The sequence below is a fragment of the Schistocerca piceifrons genome, chromosome 2, assembly GCF_021461385.2.
Source record: "Schistocerca piceifrons isolate TAMUIC-IGC-003096 chromosome 2, iqSchPice1.1, whole genome shotgun sequence".
Taxonomy (NCBI): domain Eukaryota; kingdom Metazoa; phylum Arthropoda; class Insecta; order Orthoptera; family Acrididae; genus Schistocerca; species Schistocerca piceifrons.
The window spans coordinates 569,777,715-569,796,355 of record NC_060139.1 but is presented as its reverse complement, the minus strand read 5'-3'; the positions used below and the strand labels follow the sequence as shown (position 1 = coordinate 569,796,355).

The 18,641-nt window shown below is 38.6% G+C and overlaps 1 protein-coding gene across 1 annotated transcript in view; it reads right to left on the bottom strand.

The window, feature by feature from the left end:
- Nucleotides 1-2,832: 2,832 nt before the first annotated feature.
- The window catches only part of LOC124775589 (ankyrin-1-like), a 63,863-nt gene continuing 48,054 nt past the window's right edge, over nucleotides 2,833-18,641 (bottom strand). Inside the window, exons 2-4 of the mRNA XM_047250419.1 lie at nucleotides 13,617-14,355; nucleotides 13,229-13,436; nucleotides 2,833-2,951 (exon numbers count right to left, since the gene is read on the bottom strand). Coding sequence (XP_047106375.1) covers nucleotides 2,833-2,951; nucleotides 13,229-13,436; nucleotides 13,617-14,355 — 1,066 coding nt within the window. The remainder of the gene's footprint in view (nucleotides 2,952-13,228; nucleotides 13,437-13,616; nucleotides 14,356-18,641) is intronic.

Sequence of the window (18,641 nt, the reverse complement as noted above, 5' to 3'; positions counted from 1 at the left end):
TAGAAATTAAGTTTTATCACTTTTTCTGAAGTGAGAAAGGACTCTAAGTAAGCACTGTAGCCTGCAAATGAGACGGAATAATTTGTTTTGTGGATCAGTTCCCCTTAACAGTTTGTAGCTCGCTTCTCCAGTCCTGGGCAGCCTTTCACTCAGGCATAGGCCGAGTAGAAACTCACTTAGCAATATAACCGTCTTTATCTCTCTTTGGGGACATCCCAGTCCACCGTGCTTACCAACTGCAAGCGATGACCAGTGTCACAGGGAATAACAATACAACATATGGCTATAGTCGTATACAGCACTAGTTCATTCACTGACTCTTTTGTTATTCACTGTGTATGTCGTTATCTGTTTACAGTATTGGAGGAACACTACAAAATACTCAGCCCAACGAGCCTTTAATAAATTTTCACAACCGGAGTCACAATTTATGCCATAGGTGCCTATCTAATTGGCGTCAGCAGGCGTTGTAAACCTCACTCCATTCTTCCTATCGAGGAAACTTGTAATAAGATGTATTGACTGCTGATACAACGATATGGGGCACATTTCTTACAAGTGCTGTAAGAAGCAGCAGTGGGATAATTCGCAATGTATTTCTCAAGGAGTATTCAAATATCACCAATAGGATTAAATACTATTTGGAACCACATAATGTTTTGAAGCAGAATTAATGCTCGATGTATTGAAAAGACTGCGTGCCAAATATAATGATTGTGTACGTAATACAGTATTAATGCACGAAGAGTAACAGTAAGACAGCTGCAAGATAGATGTTGCCCTTGAGTTTTATTCTCCCTTTTCTCTGCCTCTCTCTCTCTCTTCTTTTCTTTCAATAAGTGATGTTGAAATTTATCTTTCCTCATTTTGCGGACTCATTTTACTTAGGAAAGTGAATAAAATGTATGCATAAAAGACTCTTGAAATTAAATGTTGCTGTTACGCTGCGGAAACTCTAACGCACAATAAAGAAGAGTGGTATTGTGTGTAGCAACAGCTTTATTGACCCAAGTGGTAACCATCAAGTTATTAAAAATCGGTAGAAGCGTTCTTTTCCTTTTTAATGTCAAGTGTCTTTGCTGTAGAGGGTTACGGCGTACCCTGCGGAGAAGCTGAGTCGCTGAAAGACTTGTTATTAGACGCCACACGTAAGGGTACTGGCAATATTGTAATCTCCCTCGTCCAAAATCATATCAGTGATAGAAGAGGGGTGTGAGAGTGAAACTGCTGGCATCTGCAATATATAAGGCCATAACAGAAAACTGAAATGACTGATGTAAATTTCTGCGTTACTGCGACTACGTCTTACAGGCTGTGGCAACTGCTGGGAATAGCGCCAAATTTCAGCCTGAATGACAAATATGTACGATGTCTCAAGACAGGTTTTGCCAAGTATCTGACTATTTCGTCAGCGTGGCTGATCCTCACCGTAGCGATAAGCATTTTGGATTTTTACATTGTATTTCAGAACGTTTACCCTAACATTCCGAAAATTACAGTGATTACAGACGTACTGATTAAACAAATGGTCAGTCTCAGACTTATTACTGGCCTCTTTACATGTTCGCTCAATAAGTTAAAATACTACACAGCTTTCTTGGACTCCCTGGACTATATTGACGTCATGATCACTCCAAACAACAGTCGCGACTCCAGGAAATTTGCTACCATGATGTTGATAACAGATACATTAATTGTGATGACCCTTATCTTCAACTCAGTTCTCACCTTCAGAAACAGATTCGGTCTATTGGCCATGGCTCAAGTGTTCGTGGGCACATATTCGCTGTTCTGTGACTTCGTCCTGAAACAACAGTTCCTACTCTCTGTGCTGGAACTGTGGTCTAGATTCGGGACGCTGAATGGTGCGCTAGTGGAGTCGCTGTCTTCTCTAGGAGACCCCAGACTGTCTCAGCTGTTGCTGGGCTGGCGGCAGAAACCTCCGCACGTGGAGCTCAGTAGTAGACTACGCAGGCTGCAGCACGCCCACCTGGTGTTGCAACGCGCGGCTGAGCTGCTGCAGTTGCACGTGTCTCCCACCCTCACCTTCTACGTGATGTACAGCATGCTGGGCTGCATCTACAGCAGCTACGAGCTGCTCGTCATGCTGGTGGCGCCTAACGAAGCCGATAACCTGCTGGTCGTAACATCTGTAAGTTACTCCGCATGCTGGCTCTTGAAACATGTGTTTGACCTGACGGCTCCGACGATGGCGTGCTCTGCGCTGCTACGGGAGGTTGAAGAGACGCCGGAGCTGTTGAACAGGGCTGCTGGACTCGCGGACACCCCACCTGAGGTTGAAGTCTTCCTGAGCCAAGCGGAGCGTGCGCACCGACAACGTTTCACAGCATCTGGACTGCTTCCCATCGACAGGAGATTGCTGGTGTCTGCCGCATCCGCGACAGCAACGTACCTCGTCGTACTGGGCCAGATTGGTCTCCAGTCATCGATTCTCAGGTACGGTATTTAGGTTTCATTGAACGACTTTTTCACTCACTGGTGCATAAATGTTTATTCCAGTTTTCTCTACTTTATATGATGAAATTACTTAGCTTTAGGTATCCAGGTATTTTTTGGCAATTTATTGATTACATAGTTTGATTCTTAGCACTATTAGCCAAATAGTTAACTTCCGTATTCCATCTTCCATCAGTTCCTATTGTTATTAATGTCCAATCCATTTCCATATTAGGATCCTAAGAATCACTGTAACTTCTCATTCCCACCTATTCCCTTCGTGTTTATTATTTCGTCTCGCCATTCCTACCTAATTAGCTCTTTTTGTTTGTTCCACTAAGCAACTAAGTATTTGCTTGGATTCTTCATTTAAAGCTAGCCTTCACTCTCCCACGTCAGAGCTGGCAGGTAAGTCTTACTTGTTATATTATGCAAAAATGTATTTTTCGTGAAATGTGAGAAGTTGTGTGGAGGCTCGATGATCAGTGCAACGCCTGAACGTAAATAAGTATGACGTATTACGCTCAAGTAGCTGATGAAATCGATTACTAGTTGATTAGGCTGTTAGCGATAAAGCACTGCAAACAATAACAACCACTAAATGCCTCTGAGTAACTGTCCAGATATACCTAAAGTGGAACAGCCACATACAACAAACTGTAGTGAGAGCAGACGCAGGGTTGTCATTCATTTGAAGAATCTTAAGTAAGTGTAAGCCTGCCTCGAAAGAAGTCGCTTACAGAACTGTTGTAGAACCGATTTTTTAGCACTGATCATCAGCATGTTGGATGAATAGATAAAAAAGATCCAATGAAGAGCTGCAAGTTTAGTAAGGGCGTGAGCGTTACAGAAATGATCAGCAAGCTCTATCGGCGGAACGCTGAACGATAGGCGTTGTGCTTCAAGGAATAGAAGCATACGACGCTTCTTGAGATACCAGAAACTTCGGGTATATTTGTTACTGCTCTGCGACTAAAATGGATCTGAAGATGTTTAGAATATGAACGATACCGGAAATCATTGTAAACACAAATGCAAAAATAGACTGTAATAAAAAATAGTAAAATTAATAATTCAGTTTTCGAGGACTTATATCCAGTTAACATTCTGTCAACCTAGCGTATTTCCAATAGCCTGTCATATTTCATTAATTTAATACCATGTTTGTTTTATGTCTACGTAATTGTTTAAGCTAATAGGTAAACAGAACAGATATGCAGACGAATATGTTGTGCAGCTTTCTGGTTTAAATAAATCGATGCAAGATCTCATTCTTATGAACTTTCCGTACCACCTTAAGCCATGTTATGATGCTTCCCGTAATTGAAGAGAGTTTCTCGTAAGAGATTGGTCTTGGTGAACCACTGTGCATGATTAAGTGCCCACATATACATTGCACATTATAATGACAATCTGTAGCTTGAATACACACGTGCATCGTGTACGTGACTACTCGATATGTGGTTTAGTTGTAGTAGTAGTAGTAGTAAATAAGAAAGAAAAAATTAACAGGCAGTTTTCCATCTCAGGGCGTGTATCGAAGTGTTAGTGTTTGTACTGTAGTGCTTATCACGATAAACGATAAGTGTTAGTTCTTGAATATGTGTTACTCTAGTGTATCTTGGTGCTGTGTCTTGTGACAACATTTTCTAAACAGGACCACAAATGCGGTGTCCCCACAGACGCCTGAAATGCAGCAGAGGACAACGTCCCCCAGTGTTCAGAATCTGGCGCCGCGTGAGTTACCTTGGAAAGGAAGCTAAGGGTACAGAGAGAGAGAGAAACAGTGAGAGAGAGAGAAATGTTTGGAAGATCTTTATTTGATAGCAGTTTACATCAAATAAAAGCCCACAAAGAACTCATACACGCATTCTAGGTCTAACAGAATGTTTCCAGAGATATTCAAAGGAAAGTCAGTACGAATATGTCACTAATTAGAGATGTTTGTAAAGCGAAATAAATGAAGCTGAAACATTTGAAGCCCATGAGAATATCATATTCACGAATACAAAAGTAAACTGCTTTTGACATGGCACATACAGTTATCGGCATATACGTCTCTAAACTTTGATAGCGTTGACATTCTTTCTCCGCTGACTTTCATCTCTATAAATGAGCAGGGAGACGTTCCCTACTTCTAATATTCACATAATCGCTGCAATAACTTTACACCGATGCCTTGTAAACATTACATTTCGCAGAGCAACTTCAGCTACTTAAATCATGATATAGTTTCTTTTTTGCACTCGTAGAATAGAACATTTCTAGCACTGCCATTCTTTTAGAAAAGGGAGCCACACGTGAAACAGCAAGCAAGGAATTATGTTAAGGAGTAGCTTATTCACTTTCTGAACGGTCATTTAGCAAAGTGTGCCCAGACCATGAACGCTGAAACCTGCGAAACATGATATTCTTCTGCTTATCACGAAATTTATAATACCTGGATGTTAGTAACTTTATTACCCCTTACTATCAACAGATATGTATTTCCTCAAACTATTTTTAGGGTATCCAAAACAGTAGATAAGTAGTTATAGAAACAGACTTTATCCAAATAGAATCATTGTTTTTTTTGTACTGATATGCCATGTTGGACTGATAAATTAAAATTCATCTTCAGGTAGTTCATCTCCTGTTACAGATAAATGAACAACAATGCCATACATATTTCTGATACTATTTAAAATCACTGCAGTGGTTAATAACTCCACATCATTCCATAATCGTAACGAAAAATAATAGATATTGTGTGGTTCCTTGAAGCGAAAGTCTCCCACAAACTAAAATTCGCTTACCTGTTCAGATTCACAACTGTAGACTCTGATGTATCAACCAATGACATTGTGATCACCTGATGAAAGAGACATACGCCAAGTGATGTATGTTGTCAAAAGTCCTGTTCAACGTATGAAAGAATTCTCAACTGTTCATGATACTTGGGTGAAAGTTTTCCAGTAAAGGAATGAGTGTGAAATCTGGGGACAGGGATTGAATTTTACTGACAAAGAAATAATTAAGCATTAAGTTAAAAGACTCCATTTGTATTTCAGTTTGTTTCAGCAACATATTAAGACATGAAGTTTTGCACAAGACAAAGGCTTCAGTAACATGTCCAGAAGCCTAAATGTAACCAAGCGTAAATTGTTAAATAACTTAAAATTCAGTTTTTTATGAAACCATTAATCAAACATACACCCTAGAAAAGAATGCAACACTTAAATGGCGTTCAAAGGCTCTGCACACTAATTACAACTTTTCCTAATAATAAATTTTTATCATGTACAATAAACAGTACATTTCTATTGGACTAGATCAGCAAGCCACCCACAAGATCACTTCAGTGAGAATGCCCCATATACATGTTAATTCAATGGATAAATTCAGATCCATAATTAAATGTGTTGCTGTTACTTATATATTAAAATCATATAACCCAACATAAAACTACTGATGATATTTTAGCTAATTTTGCATTTCTAGGTAGGAATCACTGTCTAGTGTTAAAGAATTTCAATTACTGGTATACAACACGAGAAACATATATGCAGTACCACAATCAATTTACAATACAAGAAACAGCAAATACTACGAAAATATTTTTCTTATAGATTCGTTATTAATTCAGACCTATAAGATTTCAATTGTAACACTCAATCCCAAGTTAAAATTAATATTTTTGTATATTTTTTTAAAAATAATTTGTTTATTTTATTAATCAGATATTCTGATGAGTAAGATGTTTGATCAAAAATGTGAATCAGACATGCCACACTAGTTTGTAAGTTTTATTTTAAATGTTAACAGAACATATACTAATGATGATGATACTGTTACAGTTACATTAAAATGATTGAAATGTTTTGCACTTGTGAACAAACCATTCAGAACATTGAAGAATAAAAATGCTTCAGATGGTTTCAAAGCTTTCTTGTATATTCACTAACTACAGCCATATTTAAATTCAACATTTACCCTATCTATATTACACACTCATGTCAAATTACATTATATTTGCTCATAATCAAAAAATTTGTGCATATAAATAAGACAATCATTCAAATTGTTGAACATAATTAGGCAATCTAGATAACATGCACTTGGATATTCAACTCATGGAAAAAAGTGCATTTAGAACTTATTATTTCCTAACATTTTCTTTCAGAATTATTTTTATTTACAGAGGTTGCCTCACTGATAATTCTGTAAGGTATCTTGAAAGTGCTGATGGAATTTTTAATTGACTGTCATAAACTGTCTCTTTCTCTTGTTGTTGTAAATGTTGTATTTCTAATAACCTGTCTAACCAAATTTGCGTTTGAAGACTGGCATAAGGATATTTGGTGATTTCAGATGGAATTAGTTGCATGAAACTATATTGTTGAACACAGTGTTCCATTACCAATCCCTGTGACTAATAAAATGCTGTTTTAGCAGAAGGCTGGAATGAAATTGCAATCCTGTAATCATTAAATATCTCAGATTTTAGTTTTTATATATGAGATATATAGAAGTTATTTGAAAAAGTATTGAGCAGTACAGAAGTGTTAGAGATTCATAATCAAATTAAATCAAAAGGAACTTTTTCTTGCAGTTTGAACAAAATTCTACAAACTTCTGGAATCTTCAACAGGTGGAATTTTCCTGCACATATAGTCACACACTGTAATGCCTTTATTTCTGTTGTTTTCAGTTTGGTTTCAGCGTCCAGCAGAGCATTAATAAATAGCATATTGGTTCGCTTAATCCCTTGAATTATATTACACCACAATTATTCCTGTTTACAATATTTCAGTCAACAACACTGGGCTTTTATTTTCCATAGTATTTGAAACGATTTACTCTTTTTGAAGATAGTGACATAATGAGCAGTATATTGTATGAAGATACCTTAACAGCTAAATGACTCCCCAACCTATTAAGTCTTTTTTACATTGTTACATAATATTACACTCTGACAGAGGTAGAACATGTTCTCATCTTTTTTAAATTGGTATATATATATATATATATATATATATATATATATATATATATATATATATATATATATATATAAAGTACTAAGACTGTGAAACAGAGATCACTTATAAGGCAATTATATTCATATGACAATCACCCAACCATTCTAATAACAATAATAAAAGCCTGAGTTGTTTATTTCAGGTAAATATATTTAATTAATGTATGTCAGTATCACTTTAATGTTTATATTTCAAGATAATACTCATTGATATACAACATTGTAAAGAATTTTATGTTTGTTCAATCCTTGATTTGCAATGACAATTGAAATGTTACTAGATAATCAAGTAAGAAGTATTTATTATTGAATTAACATACAGCAACATGGTTCCACTTATATTTAGAAGCCCACTTGCTTTCACATTTGTAAATGATGTCTAGATGTACATTGTACAGCATATCCTTTATATCTCTTCAGGCTCTTAAAATACTTATTTAAGGATGTAACAGAATTACAGTATCATAATATCACTTTAAGAGTAAACTATGTGTGTATGTTAGAAGTTGACAAGCATCACTCAATTCATTGCAGAGTAACATATTGTTTGATAGAACCATTTTGATACTGTAAAGTTGTCTTAACATACAAATTCTCAAAGCTGAGGAGACAGTTTAATGAAGAGTTTAAGAGCACTATGGCATCAAATTTAAGTTTTCATATTTTTCTACTTCAGTTTTTGTTTCAAAATAAATTTTCAAGTTCAATCTTAAAATTCCAGGTAAAATGTAAATCTTAAAAGATAATTCCTGTGTACACATTTCATTCAAGCACATTCATTACACAGTCGCAAAACAAACAAATGTTTTTCCAATATAGTAATCAGAGTGATGAATTGTATCTGTGTCCAGTTACAATTGACTCAGACATTACCTGTTAATGAATATGTTTGGTAAAATGATATCTGATGGTGGGAATGATACTAGTGTAAAAAAAAAAAAGGTAGTGCAGACATTCCTCTCTTCAAGATTATTACATCTATAGCAACAAAGTTGAAAGAACATTTTGACATCTATGTTTTATTATTATTAACTTTATATCAACTGAATGAATGCTGGTGATCCCATTAACATTTTAGGTTAAATGAACATTTAGAATTTTTGGAGTTTCCGCATTCTTTCTTGTCAGCCAGAAAGAATATTTGAAGACACCTTCCTTAGTGATGTAAGTACTTTCATGTTCAAAATGTTCAAAATCATGTGAGATGCATCAAGCATTGTTTCACTTATTATGAGTGAATGAATGAAATCTCTGCTTGTACTAGATTTATATAAAAGTGATGAAGAAATGATTATTGGCAAGATGAAGCTACTTAATGACCATAAAATATCTAGCAATTACAAATTGATTGATCTGTACAAAACACATCTGTATATGAATCTGACACACCTGCCTTAGAATATAAAGTTTTTCTGATGCAAAACTGCTTCTCAAAAGCTGTTTGGTAGAAAAAACTTGAAATTATTTTTGTGATACTAATGGAACACTCGAATACTGGGCATGAAACTAATACGAGGTTATTTATGGGATATGTTCAAAGGCTACTTTCTAATCATGTGTGCAGCTGCTGAATAAACGGGGAAACAAATGAATAAATATTGCTACAAAGCTGAAGAACTAGTCCCATCCACCTCAAAATAAAATCTAAAAACAATGATTTGATTAGATCTTATTTCTTTCTTTCAAGTACCAGATGCCTATCACAATATAAAAATAGTTTACTTTTGAATACATTATGGGAGTGACAGTGATCAATGTGTTACAAATATTTACTATTAAGAACAGTCTTGATCACGATTTATTTATTAAGGTGACCGGTTTTGAGCACTACTGTGGTCATCTTCAGACCATTGAGGAGATACCTCTTTCTGCCGGAGAATCTCTAGCAGGAAGAGGTTCCTTCTCAATGGTTTGAAGATGACTAGAGTCACCCTAATAAATAAATCGTCATCAAGACTGTTTTTAATAGTAAGTAAATATTGTTGCTTTTTCAATTAAAAGAGAAATGGATAAGGAACTCATATCTCTTTGAAGAGGACTGTACTAATGCTGGTGTTTTAAATAACCAACAGTAGCATTACTTACACAGTAAGAACTACCGATGCCGGTAATACATATGATGTAAAAAAGTGTCTTCTACAAGTCGCTACAAAGTCATCTGCAAGTACAAAGCACAGTAGCTTATTGAAAATACTTCCTTTTGTGAAACATGAAAATCACCAATTTCATTTTCAGGTTTTGCCAGTGTTTAGCTGTATGTGCAATGGTGACACCTTTTAAGACTGCTGGGTTCATATGGTCAGAGGTAAGGACATCAGTTTATAGACAGTAAAAGAATAAAGCAGGTACCAGAGTCAAAGTGAAAATTGGTTTAATAATTTGAACACTTATTGCGGAATGTTCTCAACTGTGTATTTTGAGATGAGGAATCAACCATCGGAAATGAATATTTCACACACTTTTTACATGTATATAAAGTAAACAGGAAGAGAAAGAGATCCCTGTGCATCTTGTGTCGCCAGGAATATCAGTAAGAAGGTGTAAAAGGACATTCTTGAGTCACTAGGCATGGAATCAATGTTAAGAATTGTTTTCTTCAACTGTTGCTTCTGCAGAACAAGTGATTCAGCTGCTCTCTGATTCCACATTCATAAAGCTGTAGCTAAAAACCATATACGCAAAGTAGATGCTGCCTGAAACATATGTGTGAAAAACTCAACTATATTATAGTTAGATCACCAAACGGTCGTTTTATTTTGTAGTCAATTTCGGTGTCATTTTGCGCCAGTTTCTTTGTCGTTTTTAACTAATTTTGATGAAATTTTCTGTCACATGTTGTATTACTTTTTTCCAGTTTTACAACTATGTTTTGGTAGATTTGGTAGTCGGTTCTGATGGTTTATTTTTGAAGCACTATATGTTCCTATTTTTGTTTTACTTGTTTCTCAGTGTTATGCTCAAAATGAAAAATGTATCTATCAATTATGTTACATTTACTAGCATAAAAGGTCATATAAATTTACAATATTAAAAGAAACATTTATATTCAACTCACTAAGTCAAGTGAATTAAAGCAATAAAGAAAAAATAATTTTGCAACCATACACTGTTGAAGGTTTTTCAAGAGAAAGCATGTCATAACTCCAACGTTCTCTTCTGAGAGTTCATATTACGAATCCATAAATACTTCATTGTTGTGTGGAAACACATGCTGTGAGTTTAAATTTCAACATGGAAGACAAACTTCTTTCAGCACAACACCAGACAACTGAGATTGGCCATATATTCCACTGGCATGAAAAGTTACGTTTCTACTAAATTATGAAAAGATTTTTGTTCCTTCAAAAGATCTTACATGGCTGAGATCTGCAATTCTAGGTACACATAACATATTCTTTGTCATGTCAGCATTATTAGATTCAATTATCATCCCACGGTTGAAACAAGAACCTAGAACTGTGAACACAGACTTAATACATTGAACTTTAGCCATAAGGGTTGTCAGCATAATTAGAATGGGCAGCCCAGAGCTTTTCAGATTTTCCTTTAATTCACACTGAAGTATTTGTACTTGCATATTTCTCAAAAGATTACTGGTTGAATCACCAAAAATGCATTTTCCCGAAGTAGTAATAAGGCACTCTTAATTTTTAACTATGAATACAGACAGGTTTTTAATGCGGCAGCGTTAAATTTATCGATATTTTTACATAAAAAATTGTATCAAAAACGACGCGGCTTTGAGATATTTTTATCGTGGTGCATACACCAAACTGCATGTTTTTGTAGTATGAAATTGCACATACGAAAATACCAAACACGGCACTTCAACTTCACACACACACATACACACACACACACACACACACACACACACACACAGATATATATATATATATATATATATATATATATATATATATATATATATATAAAACACTGACTATATTTATTCTAGGTAAGTTTTATTACTTTATGACTGAAATTTGTGATGGCAGCATGACCTGTCTCGTAAGCCAGGGACTAGAGTAGATTGAAAGCAATCAGGCGTCAATTGGTTTACGCGTTTTCAAAACACAAAGTGCCGTATCTAGTGTTTTTGCTATTTATACTTGCGTGTTAAAGCTAGTTTAATTAATGGACTGCATTAAAGATCTCTTGAAGAGATACAGACTTTCTCTCATAACTACTGAGTACCACAAGCTGCTTGCTACTACTGCATAACGTTGGCCGCTTCCGTTCTTTGTTCCATTCATTTCTCAATAGTCATTTATATCTTTGCAGGAAATCGTCTGCAAGTAATAGTACTTTAAGATGTTTTTCTTCGCTATCGTACCTTGGCTACTTCGCCATGCTGTCTTTGTTTCGTTTTATTCCAGTACGTTTTGCACCAGTACATCTTTACCTGGCATTTATTGTCCTGATTTTCTTTCAGTGTGTCAATCATCCTACACACTTAGAGACATTTATTTTCCTGGCGAGTGTTTATTTGGAATCTGACAGAATGATGTTATTGTTGTTTACGGTATATACAATACAGGAAAGAACTTCCACGATTGCTTGTTATCTTTTACGAGTTTAATTTTTTTACTATCTTTCCGTGTATCATCCCAATATACACCTCAGCCCCATCCTCATTCTTGAGCTCTGTCTGTATATATAAATGTAAGAAAGCAGAGAGAACATGCTGAGAAATATTGGTCACAATAGAAGTAGGTTGTAAATTTCAGTTTGCCAAATTGTATTCGATAATTACATCTGTCTCATGTAGAATCTAGGCGGCGTATATCTTTTTATTACTTACATCGTATTTTTAACTACATTGTGTGTTGCTCAGAACACGTTTTTTCTGTATCTCTTTCCTTCTTTAAATCTTTTAACTCACCTAACGTGTGACCACATAATGTCTGATTCTGAGCTTTCTCTCTAACTCATACCACTCCGTGCTGTTAACCAAACGATGTCATATCAGACACTGTTAAATCAATTAATAAATCTGCTAAGGATTTTTTATGAGTTAAACAGGCCACTGAAGATAAAAAATGGTATGTAGATCACTATAGGATAAAATCTTAAAGGCCACTAAAGAAGAAAAAATGCACCTTGGTATTCTTCTTAAGAGTTTTAGGGAGAACAATAAAAGGCGGAGGGTACTGTACGATGAGAATACACTGAGTCATACTGTAGTAAGAATAGCAATCCTTAATCCACGGTACCTTTTAATGTGAGATAATTTGTCTGCAAGCACTTAGAGCCGTCTAGTGTCAAATAATGTAAAATTGATGCCAACAAACAAAGAAACTGCAGCAATTGTAGAAAGGCAAACGTTGGAATGTGTTGCAAGAGAGGCAAATTAAATGACTGTGGATGATTAGGAAGAAATGTTCTGAGCTGTCAGTTAGTCATTTGAACAGTATGTGATTCACTCAATGGTAGGTGTAAGCAAGTATAAAAGAAAGCGAAATTCCATAGACATCATTTCATATTGTACAAGACTGCCTAAAATTGACTTCTCATTCCTCTGGAAAACAGCCGTCGGACGTGTTCACGATATCCCAGTCCTCCTGTCTAAGTGTCAGACATCACCTACGATTTTCCTTCCTGCTAACTGAAAATTCTCTGTTACCATCAACGACAATGGCTTATCATCTTTTTAATCACGGGGTGGACTACAGTATCTGCAACAAGCTGGGGTGCCCAAGCAGCTGTGGGGCGCCACCCGGGGTTTCTTCACGAGTGCCTGTTCCCTACCTGAGGGCATAAGACGAAGCAGTCTCAGCAAGTCAGTGTAGCCGCACCTCCGCGCGAGATCGTAGGGCGTCTCTCCCTGAGCGTCTTTGGCATCCGTTCTGGCTCCAGCCTCCAGCAGCGCGCTTACAGTTTCCAGCGAGCCTCTGGAGACCGCGCGGTGCAGTGCGCTGTCTCCGTCGTTGTCCCTCAGGTCGTGCCGAGCCCCGGACTCCAGCAGCAGACGGACAGTGGGGATGTTCCCCGTGCGCACCGCGTAGTGCAGCGCCGTGGAGCCGGTGGAGTCAGCGGCGTCGATGTCGGCGCCGGCGGCGATGAGGGCGGCGCTGAAGGCTGGTGGACGCCTGGCGGCTGCGATGTGCAGCGGAGTGTTCCCATGCCTGTCACTCACGTTCGGGTCCATCCCCGCAGCCAAGAACGCGTTCAATAGAGTTGTGGTGCCCCTTATAGTCCCCCAGTGGAGATGCGTCCACTCCCCGGGGCCTGCCTGAGTGCTCAATGGCAAAAGCTCCCGCACCGTCTTCACATCTCCTGCCTGACCTGCCCTAATCAAGTCACGCATAATCTTGTTCACATTTCCTCCGTGGATTTCCATCGACTTAGCAATGTGCAAATGACCATTTTCCGTTGCTAGCTGCATGGCAGTCTTCCCATCTCGATCTGTCTCCCTCAAGTGGGCTCCATATTTTAACAAGATGCGCACAGTGTCTGCAGCACCCACCGATGCTGCGGCGTGCAGTGGTGTCCGACCGTTGCCGGTTTTGCAGTCGATATCTGCGCCTGCATCGACGAGTACACGCACCACTGCGACTCGTCTGTGGGCGGCGGCCACGTGCAGCGGCGTCGTACCTTCTGTGTCCAGTCTTACCTTTGCTAAAGAGGGATCAACTGAGAGGGCGTACTGCAGAAGATGTAACAGACCTGTGACACACGCTGTCCTCACTACATCTGTTGCCGAGTCCACATTCTGGAGCTTCCTCCTTGTTGCTTCCAAATATCTCAGAGGGACGCCTCTCTGGAGAAACTTCTCGACCCAGGTCCAAGCGCATGTTTCTTCAGCAAAGCGTAGGGGCGTCCATTGTCTCACTTCTTCTATAGACAGCTCTGATATCTCCATCTCCCTTGTGAATCTGAAAAATAGAATGCAAAATAATGACATCTTTTAGCATTTGCTGTACCCTATTCACATTATTATATCATCTTTATGGCTATGCTGAAGTCAGTAGGTAATTTCTTTCATTTAGTAAAGTCAATTTATTGCGTGGACCTTAAAATGCAGTACGTTTGTGTAAGCTGAGAAATTATGGAATTAGCGAAAAGTCTTCACTTTGAAAACAGGAAAAGAAATTGTTTTCCTCCAGTGTCAATAAACAGAGTACAGACAATTCAAAGTGAAGATTGTGGAAGGGATTTGTTACAGGATCGATGGTTTTCTTGATGTACATCACTGAACTCCACCAAACGTGTCATTTTCTCTTTGGAGATGACAAAAGTGTTAAGTGTAATATAATGCAAATCATAAAATTAATGAGGTAGTAGATAACGTCAGCACGTCGCATACCGTGGCCAGATTAGTGCTTAACGACAACAAAAGACAGTGAATAGCCTTTCTAACATGGAAATGCGAAAGCTGGTCAATAAGCGAAGGCGGCCACTCTAAATTCTTAATAGTAACAGTAGACGAAAAGCTTTTTGTGCAGAAATTTAAAGCTGATATCCTCACTACAGGGATCATCTCCATTGTCTCTGATACCGAAATGTGGAGTCTAGTTATCTTTGCTTACCATTGCCCTATTACGTCCTTAACATAATATTTTGGGGTAACTCCATACTCTCGAAAAAATTTCTCAGTCTTGTAGGAAATGACCCAGGTATGTCGCAATTCTAACTCTTACGTCCCTGTACCTATACAAAATTGACTGATTTAATTAAACTGCAAAATTCGTTTAGTGAACACTAGGATGAAAAACGATTTCCACTTCCGTCCGCCATGTATACAGAGGTCTGCACTATTTCGTCGGTTTCATTACCAACAAAAAATGGTTCAAATGGCTCTGAGCACTATGGGACTTAACTCCTGAGGTCATCAGTCCCATAGAAATTAGAACTACTTAAACCTAACTAACCTAAGGACATCAGACACATCCATGCCCGAGGCAGGATTCGAACCTGCGACCGTAGCGGTCGCGCGGCTCCGGACTGTAGCGCCTAGAACAGCTCGGCCACTCAGGCCGACCATTACCAACAGGCTTCTAGAAAAGCTGAAAAAAATTCAGTGTTGAACATCTAGTTCTCAAATCAAAGTTGGAACTTTTGTTAGTACTGCTCACCTACTCTGCAAAAGACACACTCTAAGAGGAAAAAGAGGAAAAAAGACGTACCACGAAAAACTGTCTGAAGGGGACGGAAATCCCTAGGTGTGAGGTACACGCAGAGACAAACAAATGGATACACTTTCAGAAAAATTGTATGATTTGTTCATGAGAAAGAGCTTCATAAATTGAGCAACTCAGCAACACGCTGGTGCACCTCGGGTCTTTATCCAGGCAGTTATTCATCTTGGTATCGATTGATGTGGGATGTCCTCCTGAGGAATACCGCACCACAATCTGTCCAATTGGCGCGTTACATCGTCAAGATCCCGAGATCGTTGGAGGGAACCGCTTGTAATGCCTCAAACATTCACAACTGGAGAGAGATCTGCTGGTCATCAGGAGACGCTCTGACAGCAGTGGGACAGCAACCTGCCTGTCGATCGCCATACTGTCTGACAACCAGGAATGATGGTCTGGGGTGCCAATTCTTTTCATAGCAGAAACCCTTTGGTTGTCATTTGTGGCACCATTACAAGCACAGTTTGGTTGCCCTTCATGGCAAGCTATCCTAGGTTTACATTTCAGCAATACAACGCCCGCCGACAAAGTTCGCTTTTACCGCTTGTCCTCGTGCATGACAAATGCTATTCTGGCCACCAAGGTAGCCGGATCTCATCTCATCTGCGAATTTTTGGAGCATTAAGGGCTAGGCACGTCAGGCATCTTGGGATTTTGATGGTCTAACACTCCAGTTGGACAGAATGTGGCACGCTAACCCTCACCAGGACATCCAAGATTCTGTCAATCAATGCCAAGTCGAATTGTTGCTTTCATAAGGGCAAGAAGCGGATTAACGGTTTATTAACTTGCTCAATTTATGAAGCTCTTACTCTTGAATAAATGACGCAATTTTTCTGAAATTTTAATCATCTCTGCATATGTACACCACAATCTACAGATTTCCGTCCCATTCGGATAATTCCTCCGTAGTGCGTCACCTTTTTTCCCCTTGGAGTCTATATCGCTACCTGCCTCTATTACAAGTTGAAAGGTGCTACATTAATTCCTTCCCTTTCACAGCTAGTGAATATGACTCCACTCATCATTCATTATTGTGACGTCAGTAGGATTTGCTTTCGTTGAATTTAAAGTCAGTTTTACAAGTGATGAACCCCTGAATTCACTCACGATACAGAGTGTAACAACTTAGCACGTAATTATATATTTTGCACCATACAACATGGCTTTCCATTCCACACTGAACCCTGTCACGTTCTCTAACAGACTCGTACTATATTGTACTGCAAGACGCTACTACTCTCTGGATAGCCGCTCACAACGTTGTCGACCCTCACTCCATTACTGTTAAGCCAACAACACATGGCAGGTATGGCACAGCACTCACCAGCGATGCAAATAAATAAAAACGTAAAATAAATTATATCAAAACTACCCTAACTCAACGTTTGAGGATACTGAAATCTCACAAAGAGTTCCACGCACTAGTTGAGAACTTTCTACATCTACATCCGCATACATACTCGGCAAGCCACCGTACGGTGCGTGGTGGAGAGTACCCTGTACCACTATCTCTCATTTCCTATTCTGTTTCACTCGCAGATAGAGCGAGCGGAAACGACTGTCCTTATGCCTGCGCATGAGCCCTAATTTCTCGTATCCTATTCTCGTATCTTATCTTTGTGGTCATTGCTCGAAATGTAGAATCGTTCTGCAGTCAGCTTCAAATATCCGTTTACTAAATTTTCTCAATAGTGTTTCTCGAAACGAATGTCGCCTTCCTCCCTGGGATTCCCATTTGAGTTCCCAAAACATATCCTTGACACTTGCGTATTATTCGAATCTAACGGTAACAAATCTAGCAGCCGCCTCTTGATTGCTTCGATGTCTTCTTTCATCCGACCTGGTACAGACAAAAAACATTAGTGCACAACTCAAGAATAGGTCGGACTAGCGTCTTAAGTGCTGTCTCCCTTTCGGATGAACAACTCTTTCCCAAAATTGTCCCAATGAACTGAAGTCGACCATTCCCCTTCTCTACCACAGTCCTCACATGTTCTTTCCGTTTCACATCGCTTTTCAACGTTACACTCAGATATTTGAACGACGTGACGTGTCTAGCAGAACACTTCTAATGCTGTATTTGAGCATTACGGGTTTGTTTTTCCTACTCATCCACAATAACGTACATTTTTCTACATTTAGAACTAGCTACGATTCATTGCACCAACTAGACACATTGTCTAAGTCATCTTGTTTCCTGCCGGCCAGTGTGGCCGAGCGGTTCTACGCGCTTCAGTCTGGAACCGCGCGACCGCTACGGTCGCAGGTTCGAATCCTGCCTCGGGCATGGATGTGTGTGATGATCTTAGGTTAGTTAGGTTAAAGTAGTTCTAAGTTCTAGGGAACTGATGACCTCAGATGTTAAGTTCCATAGTGCTCAGAGCCATTTGAACTATTTTGAACCATCTTGTTTTCTCCTACAGCAATTCAGCTTCGACGCATTACCGTACACTACAACATCATCACCAAATAACCGCAGACTACTGCTCATCCTGTCCGCCAGATTATTTATATATATAGAAAACAGTAGCGTCCTACACACTTACCTGGCACACTCCTGATGATATCCTTGTCTCTGATGAACACTCGCCATCGGGAACAACATACTGATTCTATTACTTAATTAGTCTTCGAGACACTAACATATCTGAGAACCTATTCCGTATGCTCGTACCTCTGTTAAACGTCTCCACTGGGGAACAGTATCAAATTACTTCCAGAAATCTAGAAATATTGAATCTGCCAGTCTTCTTTTATCCAGAGTTTGCAGTATATCATGTGAGAAAACAGCAAGCTGACTTTCGGACGAGCGGTGCTTTCTAAAGCCGTTCTGCTTCATGCCCGTAAGTTTCTCGGTCTCAGTAAAACTTACTGAATTCGAACTGAGAATGTGTTCAAGGATTCTGCAGCTAATCGATGTAAGGGATATTGGTACGTAATTTTGTGGGACCGTTCTTTTCTGTTCTTAAATAAGGGAGTAACCTGCGCTTTTAACCAGTCACTCGTGACTTTTCGTTGGG